This window comes from Colias croceus, chromosome 18 (assembly GCF_905220415.1).
Source record: "Colias croceus chromosome 18, ilColCroc2.1".
Classification (NCBI taxonomy): domain Eukaryota; kingdom Metazoa; phylum Arthropoda; class Insecta; order Lepidoptera; family Pieridae; genus Colias; species Colias croceus.
The window spans coordinates 707,937-724,322 of NC_059554.1; the positions used below are offsets into that span (position 1 = coordinate 707,937).

The 16,386-nt window shown below is 33.5% G+C and overlaps 1 protein-coding gene across 9 annotated transcripts in view; it reads left to right on the forward strand.

Annotated features, from left to right (window-relative positions):
• LOC123699499 (AMP deaminase 2) overlaps positions 1 to 16,386 on the forward strand; it is a 37,416-nt gene that overhangs the window by 13,591 nt on the left and 7,439 nt on the right. For 5 of the 9 annotated variants that reach the window (XM_045646454.1, XM_045646448.1, XM_045646455.1 and 2 more), the window contains 8 exons: positions 8,348 to 8,489; positions 12,069 to 12,231; positions 13,345 to 13,531; positions 14,010 to 14,223; positions 14,669 to 14,794; positions 15,261 to 15,354; positions 15,596 to 15,700; positions 16,112 to 16,243. In XM_045646454.1, the coding sequence (XP_045502410.1) occupies positions 8,348 to 8,489; positions 12,069 to 12,231; positions 13,345 to 13,531; positions 14,010 to 14,223; positions 14,669 to 14,794; positions 15,261 to 15,354; positions 15,596 to 15,700; positions 16,112 to 16,243 (1,163 nt within the window). Of the gene's footprint in view, positions 1 to 1,599; positions 1,707 to 6,172; positions 6,421 to 8,347; positions 8,490 to 9,700; positions 9,763 to 12,068; positions 12,232 to 13,344; positions 13,532 to 14,009; positions 14,224 to 14,668; positions 14,795 to 15,260; positions 15,355 to 15,595; positions 15,701 to 16,111; positions 16,244 to 16,386 lie in introns of those variants that run through there. The other 4 variants (XM_045646450.1, XM_045646449.1, XM_045646451.1 and 1 more) reach the window with 4 other exon arrangements.

Genomic DNA, 16,386 nt, shown 5'->3' on the forward strand with positions numbered 1-16,386 from the left:
ACGGGGCTCCGTCGACGAAGATCGAACGATCGAAGATAATAATATGAACATAATATTATTACAATTTTACGGTATGACTGTTACCCGATTGTATCAATAAGAGCTATAATAAAAAAAATAACAACGTGTTTTATTACAGAAAGCATTTACTTTACACATTTCCTAATACTATATAGGAATTGTATACAATTCCTAGGAAGATTATACATTTCCTAGGATATGCATGCATTAAATAGTTTTTTAAACAATATTTTATACATTTCCTAAATGGTATCGGAATTGTACACATTTCCTAGGAATTGTATACAATTCCTTGATTTCATACATTTCCGGTAACATATCTAATATATAAAAATCAATGCCACTTTTCGTTGTAATTCCATAACTCGAGAACGGCTGAACCGATTTCGATAATTCTTTTTTTATTATATTCCTTGAAGTACGAGGATGGTTCTTATGTAGAGAAAACGTTAATATGTACCACGGGCGAAGCCGGGGCGGACCGCTAGTATAATAATATATTTTGAATTTAAGAAACAACTAATTAATAAGATAATTCGTCCTCATAATTGTCAAAATAGTTGATTTATCACAATCAATTTCTTTCTAGTTCTTATTTCTTATGGGGGTCATAAATCAATTTATTTTTCCATGTCATTCCTATGTATTTTTCTTCATGGACGTTATACAACATTATTTAAGTTCACGATAACGTTTCGTTCAAGTAAAAGTAGTAAATCTCATTTAATTGACATCCTTGCTTGTACACGCTGTAATAATCCAGATTTATACTCTTTACTTGGCAAACAAAGCAGACCTGGTTAAGTCACATTTTGTTACAAACGACTCGAGACCCCCTCACTTGTGAGTGTTTTGTCGTGTCAAAAAGTGGTATATGGGGTTTTTAACTGGTACTATATGTACACAAATATAATATCTTCACTAATAGAAATGGTTTATTCAATATCGAGTACCAAGGACAGGTAAACATTTTTTGTTTGTGATGTAATCTAATGAAGTTTTATGAGGATTTCTTTATCGCATTCTTCGGGTTAGTTATTACATTCCCTTTTCTAGTTATTTATCGTTCTAGTGTAATTAAGTATGGGGTAAACGAGCAAGAGCATCCATAATATTTGGGAGTGTTAACAATAATTGTAAGATTGGAATAATAGGATGGGTGTGGTTTTTTTGGCAAGGAGATAAGACTTGCGTAACGAAAAAGGATACGGAACACGATATACGAAGGCTTCTTGCAGTAAATGTTGCTATTATATTTATTAGTAACGGAATTTTAAAAACGAAATGTACATGCCTTTATACAAAGGGTTTGGATATATTGGAAGTCGTTCTTTGAACTCTTTTGAAGCATCAACGGAAGTGCATTGTAATATGATAGATGGTAGATGACCCATATGATCATTGCACTTTTGTTCAAAATGCTATAGAATTTTTGGATCAATGAACCATGCTAAGTGGCTTTGCGTACTTAAAACTCGTCAGCTGTAGACCCTATGTTACTAGTGGCCACGCAAAAATTCTTAACTCCAAACAGTAAACTGAAGTGACTCAGTTACTTTGCAATTCAGTCATTCGGTGAACGTCAAACAGTGCGGTCGAGTCGCGCTTTGTCGCGTCGCGTGGCATGTCAAAACGTAATGAGATGACATAATTAAGTATTTGGTTACTCGATGTACCTAGTGAAAGTAATCGGGTTTTCTCACACCATATGCTAGTTTTGTATTTTGATAGTTGTGACGTTGTTATTACAATCGATGACGTACACTTGAAGGAAAATACGACTTTGTTTTAATGGAATAATTATTCAATAATTCAAAGTGTGACAGAGAGGGTCCATGCATTTTATTGATATGAAAAGGATAGTAAGCTGTTTTGTAATTTAATGCCAGTAGCTTGGTCAGTAGAAAAATGTTGTAGTTGATAACCATATTGTACCAAAAGCACCAATCTAGGGTTATGAGTTATGACTTATGTCAAACTTAGGTTCCCAAAAAATAACGGAGGCCTAATGCTTGTATATTTTAAGTTAAATAGATTAATAGTCCAACAGATGATAATTACACTCCTGATGCAGTTGAGTAAAATGTCTTAATTTACATTACTTGAGGATTATTTCAAGTAAGACTCTATTTGTATGACGGATTACAAAGATTATTGCAATTTTGGAATATAATGGCCTAACCTAGATATTATTCTATAATATTGCCTATGCTTAGGTATACCTACGTAGTACGTACTCGTGGAGTCTAGTCGTGGAAAATATTTACGGGCTATAAGCTATGAATATTTTACGCTGCTGTACGATGCACGTCGTAGTATGTACAGAAAAACTCGCGTGGACTTATGACTGAATATTTCAAATATTATACACTAATTCACGCCCATGTGTTTTGATAAATGATTATTTTTTATTCGAAAACCGAATTATTGTTTCGTCAGATTTAATAATGTTTGTTTAAGATGAAATACAATTATTGGCATCACTGTTCGACTGACCGCTTATCATTTTGATAACCTTTGTATGATATAATATTGCGTCATTATGTCATATTTTATTTGTATTATTATTTAATGTACTTATCGACAATCTTGGAAATAATAAATTGCAAAAGCTTATGCTTATCTCTGAGGTCCTATCTATCTCATAGCTAAATTTATAAAAAAATATTGATGTATCTTGTAGAGAATACAGACGATTATGATAATTTAAATTTAAATATTAGGTTATTTACTAGATTCGCTATAGGTACCTACACTACATTATTACCATGGCCATAATGCATTGGATTGTTTAAAAATCCAATATTACAGGGATCATTATGGGTAGCTTCAATTTTTTTTAACTATCAACCATAATAATGTACACAAGTTTACACCACAAAATATCAATACACAAAATAAAGTATGTGTATATTTTGCATTATTTAATTCATATTTGTCGAAACTAACGGTTGACAACCCTGATCGTATAACAGTCTTTTAGTTAATAAAGAATAAATTGCAATTTTATTTAATTAGTGGTAAGTAAGTACCTATAATTAGTTAATGTTGGGTGTGATATTTTACATTATACCAATATTATTTATTATTCTCTTGTGTCTCATGCGTGTGGCATAGATATCATAACTTTTATTAATATTATATTACACATTAAAGTAGGTAGTTAAAATATACCTTTGTAAATCTGAGTATTAAAAAAAATGGTCATTGGTAAAATCTCTAAGATTATATTCTGAATATAAAATCTAGCAAGATGTTCACAGAAACAGCGTAATTGTCTCTTGAAACAATCATGGAATTTTTTATGAAATCATAATATGACTGATGAATCATCACAGCATTTTCTTCTTTCCGGTATATCTGCTGTTGCCTTCTTAGAAAGAATAACCATAAAAATAAGTTACATTACATCAAGCTTAATAATTAATAATTATTATAGTCAGCTTATATTGTATGCACAGAAAATATCGTCGTAGTTATCCTTATAGGTAGACTAGCTTTCCGCCCGCGGCTTCGCCCGCGTTTTCAAAGAAAAACCCGCAAAGTTCCCGTTCCCTTGGGATATCCGGAATAAAACCTATCCTATATGTTAATCCAAGTTACCCTCTAGATGTGTGCCAAATTTCATTTTAATCGGTTCAGTAGTATTTGCGTGAAAGAGTAACAAACACACACACACACACACACACATCCTCACAAACTTTCCCATTTATAATATTACGACTAGATACTTTTTAATTAGTAGGACTAGTAGGATAGGATGGTATGGATGGAGGCGCTAAATGAAAATTGTATTCTATATTCGTCATTAAATTCGCTAGAATGTCAGAACGGATCTAATTTTATTGATATCCGTCTATGTGGTAGATCGAAATTGACATAGATAAAGATGATGTTGAAGACAAGGTTGAAGAGGAGAGAAAATTAAAGGTTACCTGAGGTGTTTGTAACCATAGATGAGTAGATGACAAATTGTTAAAGGTACTGTTTGCAAGCCAATTTCATATTAGCCTGGTAAAACATGTAGAATTTTAAAATTTTGAAATTAAACTTTTTTGATAATTTCTTGTTTGATTAAGCACATGCGAGCAGGCATTCAAAACACTGCCTCTGATAACCTTGTTGTAGTTTGAATATCAAGTTTATATTAAAAGAAAATTAAATACGTTTAAAGGTAATATAATTTGCATGTATGTTTGTTGAGAGAATGAAAGTTAAGTGCGTATAGCGTTCACATACAAACGAAGGATTATTTATAATAGTCTAGAAAGTAGCTGTTAGAAAGTCGACATAAAACTTGTTATTCAAACGCTTTGAATATTTGTTTATTATATGTACAAATAAAAAGAAACAAATAAATTCCTTTAATAGTTAAACATAAAAGAATTATATAAACTGCATAGGGTTATGGTCGTTGAAGATAGAATTTTTTAAAAAGAAGATCGTGATTATAAATAAAGGTACTATAAATGTATATGTGTATATAGTAACTGTAGATAATATATTTATTATTTAATTAATGTTATCAGCATTCTGTCTCTTTCATTTTTTAATAACTTGTGGTACCTAAGGAAGATATAGAAAAAAGGATTAATGATAATTCAAATTTCAAACTAGTACCTACCTGTGCTAGTACCTGTGGTTTAAACTTATGTTTTCAGCGCACGATGGAAACTACAAAAATATTTTTATTTGACCTGAATTACATACCTAATTAGAAAGAAAGAAAGAAAGAAGAAAGAATGACCTGAATTACATACCTAATTACATTTATGAATGTGTTAATTTTATAATAGGATATATATATCACATAATTTTGTTACTTATAATTGTACATAATAATAGGTCTCGCATAAGAATACGGCAATTTGCACATTTTACAATACAATGTCAGATTTCCCAGGAATACTCCCGAACATATTTTTTGAAGTGAAACTTCTTTATCGGGGTTGGAAAAAAATTTAGTGTACCTAACATTTTTTCGTTACGCGTGACAATTTTCCGTTACGCGCCATCTTTTTCTTATTCCTACCAAGCGTTTCGACGTATTTCTGTAAAGTTGCATATAGTTATTTTTTGAAAAATAAGGTCATAAAGAAGTTTCACTTCTTACGTGTGTACACTAGTACACGCATACATTTTTTTTATGTTTTCAATTCGATGAATTTTAAATGTCAATGTTGCTAGGAAACATATATTTACTTATATCATTTTCTGGAAAATTGAGTTGTTCAGAAGCTATTAATAGTACAAATCAATTACCGTAGTTAATTGTGGAACCCAACCCAGTGCATAATAGACGCGCCCTGTTCGTAAATTTTCTAATTTTATCGAGCACGTATTGCTTTGCTATTGATCGTTATATTGACATATAGACGAACTTTTCCATTCGAATCGCGAATGGGCACGTGCGAACTTATAACAATTTAGCTGAATTTGTGCTGTACATATATTATATACTTAGTTTTAGAGTACATATTTACTTTTATAACAGTATTACTTACGTATGACGTCGTTTGTACTAACTCTAGAGTTTTTTGATCTGTGGATGTTCGTAACTTTTTGGGTATTCGAGGTTTTATTTTATTTTTGTATATTTTGTGGATTTAATTTTAAGTTAAGGGATACCCCCTTTGCTGATAAACTTTATAGCGATTTCTTCTATTACATTTGGTGATGACACCGACCATAGGAATACGATGATGAATTTTGTTGTTCATAAAGCAAAGAGAAGTTATTATTGTTGTTTGTTTTATGTGTTCTGTGGTTTTATGTATATAGATACGTACACTTATGTACGTAGGTATACGAGACGCTTTTAGGTTCTCATGTTGACCGATTTAGCATTTTCGAACTTGACCTAGTTTTAGCAGAAGGGCTACTTGCTAATGTCTTTTAAATTATTTAATAGGATGAAAATGAATAATTTTATAACTCGTATTGAATAAATTAAAATATACTTTATTATGTATTAAATTATAAATTCATAAAACGTTTTTAGATTAAAATATGCATGCTAATCAAATGTATGTATGGACCCTATTTGTGCACTGCCATGTTTGAAGATATCATTTATAATTATTAAAAACGAAATAATATTCATTTAAAACTGATATCGGTTAAGATAAATAAAATAAAATATTTGTTATAGAAAAGGCATATTATCTAAGACCATTTTTCTAACAAAATAAAAACAAAATTTTTTGATAACTTTTTGAATTATCCAGTGTATGACAATTCTCAATATGTAAATAACAATTGTTAGTTGTGTGCAAATAGTGTGTTGCACTTATAAGGTAGTGTGAAGTGACAACTCGAAGATGTACAGCTTCGACAAGGATCTATGGCACGTGCGCGGGAGGTCGCGGTCGGGGACCGGGGAACAGACGCCGGAAAACCGTAAATATATTATCTGCTTGTTTTTGAAGTGAAACTTCTTTAGGCGGAAATAAAACGTTTATAAATCATTGGTCATCATCATCATCATCATCATCAGCCCATATACGTTCCCACTGCTGGGACACGGGCCTCCTATGAGGGTACAGGCCATAATCCACCACGCTGGCCAAGTGCGGGTTGGCGGATGACACATGTCGTCGAACTTTTTAATTCTTCGACATGTCGGTTTCCTCACGATGTTTTCCTTCACCGTTCGAGCAGTGGTGATGTTACAACATGCGCAGATAAATTGAAAAATCAATTTATTTCCTGCGCGCTCGCCTGGTCTCGAACCACGGACTTATCGATTCGAAGTCCGAGGTCTCACCACTGAGCCACCACTGCTCATTTATTGGTCATTTATTTTTAATTTATAACAGGACGTAGATTGCGTAAATTCGTGTTTACTGTTTATATTGTAATGCAGAAATATAAAATGTATGTAAAATTGATCATTAGTTAGATAATTGATATAACTTATGGTGGTCAAGCCCCGGATGAGAGGTGTCAAGGAACGGATGGACGGACGGGCGGACGGACCCGGATGGAACGAAGTTCTATGAGAGAAAGAGAGAGAGAGAGACAGACAGAGAAACGCGCGTACGCCGCACGGCTAACAACTAGAGCAAAAAGTGTCGTTAAAACTTTTGGTCTTAATTCTGTCTAGCCCCTTTTCGCAACGCGCGATAAGGAACTTCGTTCCAAAAATAACATTATCAAGACGACGTGCGTCATACTCTCAATACTTATGAATTTTTTTAGACATTTTTAACATGAGTTTATAGGTAGATAATTTAAATTTAAGGCAGTAGTAATTAATAAATTCTTATAAATAATTTGTTTGTTACTTTGAAGCTTCCTGTTATAATATGGAAATTGCTTCCCGAGAAAATTTTCAATAGTTATTGAAAAACAGATACTTACGCAATATAACGTGCATTTTTATAAATCGTTCATTGAAAAGAAATGAAAAGAAGCGACATAATAGTGTAGTATCAAGGTATTGAAAGTTTTCAGAGCATCACGAATAAAAGGTCACCCTTATTGAGACGCTGCAGCTGGTTCGTTTGTAAAACAATAAACTGGCTTCTTGTACTATAAAATTAATTGTATATGTGTATTGTAGAAGTAATTATCTAATATCTATACTAATATTATAAAGCTGAAGAATTTGTTTGTTTGAACGGCGCTAATCTCAGAAATTACTGGTCTGATTTGAAAAATTCTTTCAGTGTTAGACAGCCCATTTATCGAGGAAGGCTATAGACTATATTATTATTATCACGCTAAGCTAGTTTGTGAATAAACACTTTGTATTGGCAGTGATATATAGCTTGTATTGCAGCTTGATATAATATAACCGTGAACATTTTCCTTAAAATCCGTGGTTCTCGAGATTAGCGCGTTCAGGCAAACAAACAAATTCTTCAGCTTTTAGTGTACAATATCTGAATATAGATAACCTTTATAGAGATGGGACACGAATAGAGCCCTTTGCTAAGGCTAGTCTGTGACAACAAATTAACAAGGTTATGGCATATGAAATGTCCTCGAAAGGCTCGTGTTATAGGTAGTGTCAAGGTAGTGTAGTTAGTTTTTATTAATATAATTCAATTATGTCAGCTTTGGATAATCTTCGGTTTACGGACCGCGTTGAGCCGTTGAGTGCTAAATTTAATTACTTCTGTGATTATTCGTTTTATTTGTAGTTGAAATATTATGATCCTATGTTTTTTTAATCTAACATTATAAACATAAATTGCCTATTTGCAGTAGTAACTAAGTACTTACGTCAATACATTTTTATGATATTTTATACTTTTAAAAGTCAAATTAAATACCTACTTGAATAGTGTTTAATTGCTATAATTTGTCTTTAAATCCCCAGGTAGCGAGAGCCCAACCAGCGCTGTCGGGGCGGAGGCGCCGCGAGAGCTCCCGAACGAGCTCTCAGCGCCCTATGAGGTTCCGCAGTTCCCCATCGAACAGATTGAGAAGAAGTTACTCATACAGAGACAACTTAATGTCAAGTAAGTTGCGAATGCAATGGGCAACGTTGGGCGAGGGCAAGCTCGATAGTGTAGAGCCAATGTCTTTAATCGGCCGCCATTGTAGGTGTTTATTCATAATTGCCGCAATGGCAGTAAACATCGGCGATCATTTGTTGGGCCAACGGTGTCCATTGTGAAGAAGGCCCATCATGTCTCGTATTAGTAAGTTAAGCAACAGTTGAGCAACAATGTTGTTGCTTTGTTTTTGTCGCTTATCGGTTGAGAACATTGATACAAGAGTCTCATCAAGTCTGCAATAGCTCTGTTACAAGTAGGTAGTTGTTTTTCCCGCTTATCGCGCGAGAATATTTCAACATTGGTTACTAATTCTGCATCAAGTGGTGTTGCAAGCAACATGACAGCAACTCTGCAACATGTTGAATCAACACAGTTGTTATTTGCATAAATACGGTGAACTGAAACTGGCTTTAGTTTCGCGTAAACAACCAGTAAGCTTTAACACGTGCTTATTGTTTGTGACTAATTAACTGTTTAATTATTACTTATTTATTTATAAATAAATCGCAGCAGTTATTAGTCATTTTACATCGTGAATTTCAATTACTTCAGGAATTAGATACTTAATTTATTTTGTAAACTACCACGATTTCTCTTCCATACAAATGTCTACCTAATTTCTTAATTCTTCCAAGTAGTATCGTTCCGGAAGACATAGAATTTCACTAGCTTTAACAAGAATAATTATTAATTCCTTAGCAATAATAAGCCGTTTTCTATTTTCCATATCCAGTGGTATTTAAATACGGTTCAATAGTAATAACTAGACCAAAGATACCATATAAAGCCTATAAACTTGAACGCGGGGTGTCTGAAAATTAATAGAACGCTACAGCGCGTCACCGCCCATACTGTAGGTATTACCAAGTAATTGGATCAACCTTGACGCGACAACCCTTACCGTACGCCATTTGTTATTGCATTTCCGAACGCATTGATGTGACCATAGACACGTGCGTGATTCGAAAAAAATTGTATTTTTTTTCTGTGAGTTCGATTTTGGCGGTAATATTCGAAATTCGAATTTGTGTGGAATTTGTAGTGCTTTGTGTGAAAAAATTAATAACATAACATAGGTAACTTAGGAACTAATAGATGTGAATTTTTTTTATTAATAAATGTGAGTGTTGTATAAAACTGAGTTTTTATGCGATTTTTCAATGTTTCCTAAAATATTTTGATTTACAATGTTTGGAAGTAAAGTGGATTGTCAGAGATGGATCAGACATAATCGGTAAGGTACCTATTAAAAATGTATACTTACTTGATTTTTTGTACTATAATAAAATATTGTTATCCTTTTTTGGGTTATAGGTATTATATCTAAATTTCAATGATATGTTTGGCTCATTATTACAATACAGAAATAGGGATATAAATAAGTATATAATTTCATAAATATAATTTAATTAGGTAGGTGTTTATATATACTCTTTCAAGATTGTAGAATGCTGAGAAGTGGTTAATTCTATTGGTAATGGTAAATGTAAAAATTTTGAACATGTATTTCTTTGTATTTTGCTTCGGTTCGGCGAAATTTTGATGAAGTTTGTCCGATCCATAAAAAACATTCTCGTACTTACCTACTAATTTTCAACGAAATAGGTTGGAACAGGGAAGGAAATAGCTATGTAGTATGTACTTATTGTAAAATCTACTATCCATTTTCCTAATTCTTTATCGTTTATTATATAAAATAACTTGAACTTAAATCAGATTGAAAACTTGAAAAGTTTAGTTTTATCACAGTTTTATAAAAATAATATATAGGAAACTAACTATGTACATTATCTATATCTATACATATATTAAATCTGTAGAAGGGTCAATTCTGTACATTGAAAATATTGAAAAAATAAATAGCAGGGGGTGTTACTGGATCGATACCAAACCCAAATATGTGATTAAAAAATTTTTTGTCTGTCTGTCTGTCTGTCTGTCTGTCTGTCTGTCTGTCTGTATGTGAAGGCATCACGTGAAAACTAGCGGTTCGATTTCGATGAAACTTGGTATAATTATACCTTATTATCCTGGGCGTAAAATAGGATACTTTTTATCCTGGAAAAATACGTAGAAAAAAAATAATCTTAATTTTTCAGTTTTATCCATAGACGTTGTTCCGTAGAACCGCGAACACACGTTGCGTATTATTATAGGCCTAGCCGTATTTGGGAATTGGGTCCAATAGATATTTATAAGATTTTATTGTCAGAGGTTCTCAAAATGGATAAATAAACCATCCACGCGAAGACCGACATCCGCGCGGACGGAGTCGCGGGCGGAAGCTAGTATGGAATACAACTCTGGATAAAAAATTTGCGATATAAATATCGAATAGTAGGGTTATTCAATTAAACTTGTAAAATGGCAATTAAAAGGTGATTTGTCAATATCAACTTACAGAGACATAATAATTATTTCATATATTTATTTGAACAGATAAAGATTAATGAGCGCTTGTTTCGCAAAAGCGATGGCGGAGTTATTTTCGATACTGCAAACATTTCTCTATTTACTATATTTTGTTCCTGAAAATTGAGTTTAAATAAAAAGGAGAATTTCAAGAATAAATATTGAATATAGATAATATTATTTATCATCATTTCGTTAATATTTTTTTATGCGTCACACCAGTCCACCAATATTGAAAACATTGTAATTTTTTTTATTTATTTAAATTTTTTTTTTATAAATAAGTAGTACTTATAATAGTATAATACCTAATAGCTAGGTAATTGAAAAGTAATAAAGAACTGCCAGCATTATAATAATTTAATTCTTGTAAAGTGGCCCATGTATTTGTCAAGCAAAATTATTGATAGCAACAGTTGTTCCTTTGGCAGTCGGGATCAGTGCAAAGGGTAGTTTATAGAGAAAGGTTAAGTACTTACCTTGTCAGTTGTCACCCATAATTGAGATGTTAATATTTTATTTGAGAATTTATGTCTCTTTTATCTACATAACAACATATAGACAATTTTGAAGTATATAGGTAGGTACTTGGTGGGTAGAACTACATTCTAAATATGTATGCTATTCGCGAACAGATTATGCTGATTGTCTTTTCGATTATATTCTCAAAATAGCCAAAATATGTTAGTTATTATCTCCATATACATATAACGTATTTTATTGATTTCTATAATTATTAGGGATAGGTAATTAACATAGTTCTAGCATCGGTAGGTAGGTACTAAGTATATTAGAAACTTTACAATCTTTTAATAATTTCATCACTGTTTCCGTTTTACTTAACAGAAACTACAATCTATACTAATATTATTAAGCTGAAGAGTTTGTTTGTTTGTTTTAATCTCAAGAACTACCTACTGGTCTGATTTTAAAAATTCTTTCGGTGTTTGATAACCCATTTATCGAGGAAGGCTATATATCATCACGCTAAGACCAAAAGGACCGGAGCAATGCAGGTGAAACCGCGGAGCTAGTAAAATATAAAAATAAAACGGCAGCTGTTGCTTTAAATTCATTCAAATGTTTTACAAAATTCGACCAGCATAAAGTTTAAACTATTTATCACAGGGCAGCAGAATGCGGGCAGTCTGCGCGCTCGTTCGCAGGCAGCGAAGCGGGGGGTGCCGCTGCTGTGTTCGAGGAGGCTGCACGGCTCCGGGACGATGACGATATGGACGTCATCCTGCCGCACTTCCAGCGGGTCGCTATAAGCGGGGAGGATACTTCTGGGGTGAGATACACACACAAATACATATACATACACATAATATACACGTGAGTGAGCTAGCGCAAACATAAATGGACGCACAAAAACACATTGGTAAGCACGCATGGATTCGCACGTGCATAGTAAACACGCATGCACACACTGATAAACAGACACTCTAGAGACTAGACTCTAGAGTCTAGCCCATACACATACTCGTGCACACAGTACACACACGCACGTACGTTTACGTACGCACATGCACACACGTTCGCACGCTTTGAAGGGCTACACGCACACGTGCAAATAGCAGCGCGTGTGTGCATTTATCCCAATTTATGCACATCGTAGAATTGGCAGACAAACATTAACAAATTAAATGCAAATTAACTAGATGATATACTATTACATAAACAATCTAAAAAGTAAACAAATATTATTTTACTCATATGGGTTGACATTAGTTGTGATTTTTGCTCTAAATTATTATTGCTGATAAAAAATTTCTTAATACTAATGATTTTGCAAGACATTATTATCGGCTTTGTCTCCAGATTAGTAATTTAATGATATCCTCACTATAACTAATAACGAAATCAAATATGAGTTTGAAGTGAAAGAAAGAAGTAAACCATTGTCAACATAACTTCCAGCATAGATTAGAAGAATATTCTGGCAGAAATATACAAAAATAGACTACAGAATATATTCCAACGGGAAACTATTCTACGCATTTCGTTTTGTGGACAATACAGACGGGTGTTTGAATAGCGGATGTTATGAATAGGAAGATTAAATTGCTCTATAGAAATATAGTTGTGGCATACTAAATCAAATTTGCATAACGGAGTATTTGAGTCGTATGTATCCTGTGATTTGAATGTTATCGAAATATTATGTTAAGGGGAAACCGGGAATATTTAGTTGTTGGATTACTTAAAATTTTAGCTAAAATATTGCTCTTAATAACATCAATTATTATGTATTGTGTAAAGTCACATCAAAATCAGTGTAGCCATTTCACAGATTTCCCGGAAAAAATCAAACAAGAGAATACAGAACTTCTCTTCTTCTTCAAACTATTTCAATTCTCAGTCATACAAATAAAGATAACAAGATGAATGTCTTATCAATCAGGTCCCACTAGAGGATCTCCAACAAGCATCCTCTTACCTGGTACAAGCGCTAGAGATCCGCAAGCGTTACATGGAGATGTCCAGCCAGAGCTTCTGCAGCATCACGGCGCGGTTCCTGCGCTCCATCGACCCGGACGGCGCGGCCAACCACACGCCAAGTGTCAAGGTGCCACAGCGGCATATAGCTGGTGAGTATACTTGGCGACTGGGGAAATTTCTTAGGAGATAATTTGGAGAGCTTCAGGTGAACAATATTGTAGAAAATTCCCAGGACTCGGTGAAAAGTGCCCACTTCACCTCGATTTACAAAGGCCTATTTTTCCTTTTGTATTTTGTCCCAAACAAGGATATTAAAAGGGACTTACATTGTTTCTAACTGTAATATTAACAAATCTTAATGATTCGTTAGTCAATGTAGATTCTCATTCCGTTTTGCTCATAATTTTTTTATGATTGAAATCTCTACTGGACCACAGATTAGATACCTATTAGACTGGACTCTTCTCAAAAAAAAATCTGTCACTTTAGCAACTTTTCAATTTATTTTCGCTATAAATTCAAAGCCAGGCTTTTCGCTATAATTCTATCTTTTGATAATATTTATAAAACCAGCCAAAAGTAAAGCTTACACACTAGCTATTTTTCAACCGTACACATTTCTCACAGACCACATAGTACACCCACCGTTCAAGCACGGCCGGGACCCATGGGAGTGTCCCATGCCCGAACCAAAGGGCTACCACATCAAACCACACGAAGGCGTGTACAACCTGTACCGGGACGAAGCGTGCACGGACCGGGTACCGTACGAGTACATCACGTTATCACAGTACATACAGGACAAGAATACTATGTGTACGATGATCGCTGATGGACCACTGTGAGTATAATACTAATCGTGTTTGCTATTCATCTGTCCGTAGTTACACCTAACAACATCAGGGTATAATTTTAAAGACCTTGTGAAATCATTTTTTAGCTTTTTAGTTTCTGTGATTTGTAAGGACCATCAATTCATTTTTAACTTTTCAGTTTCTTTTATTAGTTGTGACAAACTAACATTGCCCTTGACACGCAATCTCACATTTCCCAGTAACACTTTTCCTCTTTGCTTTATATTATTACTTCACTATACCTCACATTATCAAACTTCTGACTACTTCCGGTTACCTTTTCCTTTGCTTCCTTTCCTTTCCCCTTCTTTGGCATAGCATAATATCACCCTTTTAACTCCCCTTTTACCATTATTCCTGTATCTATACATTTTAAAAGAATTACAGAAACTTTAGTGGAAAAGTGTCAATAAATACCCAATTTGTGCACAGGAAATCCTTCTGCTACCGTCGTCTGAGCTACCTCTCATCTAAGTTCCAGTTACACGTGCTACTCAATGAGTTGAGAGAATTGGCTTCACAGAAGGCGGTGCCACATCGTGACTTTTATAATATACGGTGAGAAATTATTTCCTATACCTTCTAGAAAATAATTTAAAGAATCGTTTTAATTTCTTCTGTAGCCTAGAAGTTAAAAGAAATAAATCAATATGGTACTTTTGTTTTGGTTGTAGAATATATTATGATTAACATTTTAAATGCATTAAAAAGTTCCTCAATTTCGATAAAAGCTCCACACAAGATTGATATATACGAAAGAGTAGTCTGAATGATGTTCTTGTGAAAATTGTTATTCGGTATTTGCTGATGAATGATGTTCTTGTGAAAATTGTTATTCGGTATTTGCGGTTATTCGGTATTGACTGATTCAATGCAGGAACATGTTTCCACTTGGAGTAAAAGTTGAATCCCACTTGGAGTAAAAGTTTGATCCACTTGGAGTAAAAATTGGAAGTTTATTGAATTATTATTGATCCTATACCTATGGTTATTTATTGATTCATTCTTAATCTTATCTATGCAGGAAAGTTGACACTCACATTCACGCAGCATCGTGTATGAACCAGAAACACTTGCTGCGTTTCATCAAGAAGACTTTGAAGAACCACGCCGATGAAGTAAGGAAATTGTGTTCTGATTCGTATGTTCTAAGCATTTAGGTCTAGTTTCAGTTGCTCCTCAAAATCAAATCAAATATCTTTATTTTGCTCGTATATTGTTAATAAGTTGCTAGAAATAATATTTTTATTACATAAACTGCCATAGTAAATTAGGTGCATTTTTTTAATTAATTCATATACAAAATTACTGTAATTTATTTAATTATCTCTAACCTACTAAAATATCTTGCTCTTACAGGTGGTAACACTACACAAGGGAACTCCAATGACATTAAAGGCAGTGTTCCAGTCCATGAACCTCAGTACTTATGATCTTACTGTTGACATGCTGGATGTACATGCGGTTAGTTTCTATAACTTAATATTACAAAGAAGATGTGACTGTTTGTGTGTTTGTAATCATTGAATAGGCTTCAAACAAAAATGTTTGAACAAATGTCCTATAAAGAATACATTTGATCATGTGATGATTTTCAGCAAAGTGTTCCACATATGAAGAAAAGAGATGTACTTATTTCCTACTCGCTTCTCTGTATAGCGCCGTCCCTTTGTTTGTCACGTTGTTCGGCAGACGTGTGGATGGCCTATATAAAGAATCGATTGATGTTTCATATGGTTGAGATGGTTGTTTTAAACATCTCAATAGATGGCGTGGATTCTTTAAAAATTAATATGCTATCAAAAACTAAATATCAAATAATTTTAACTTATTCACATTTACAGCTAACTTAATTAACTTATTTCCCTTACCCAGGACCGTAACACATTCCATCGCTTCGACAAGTTCAACGCCAAGTACAACCCCATCGGTGAGAGCAGACTGCGTGAGGTTTTCCTCAAGACAGATAATTATATGAACGGGAAGTACTTCGCTAGGATCATAAAGGTATGTGTTTTTTGGGATTTGCTTATTAAGAATTGGGACGATATTAAGGTTTATTTCCCAATCGTGAAAACTTTATTTTTGGCAAAATTTGTTAGCAATTGTTGTTTTTAACAGATTTTATTAAAGACTAGCTGCGCTTCGCA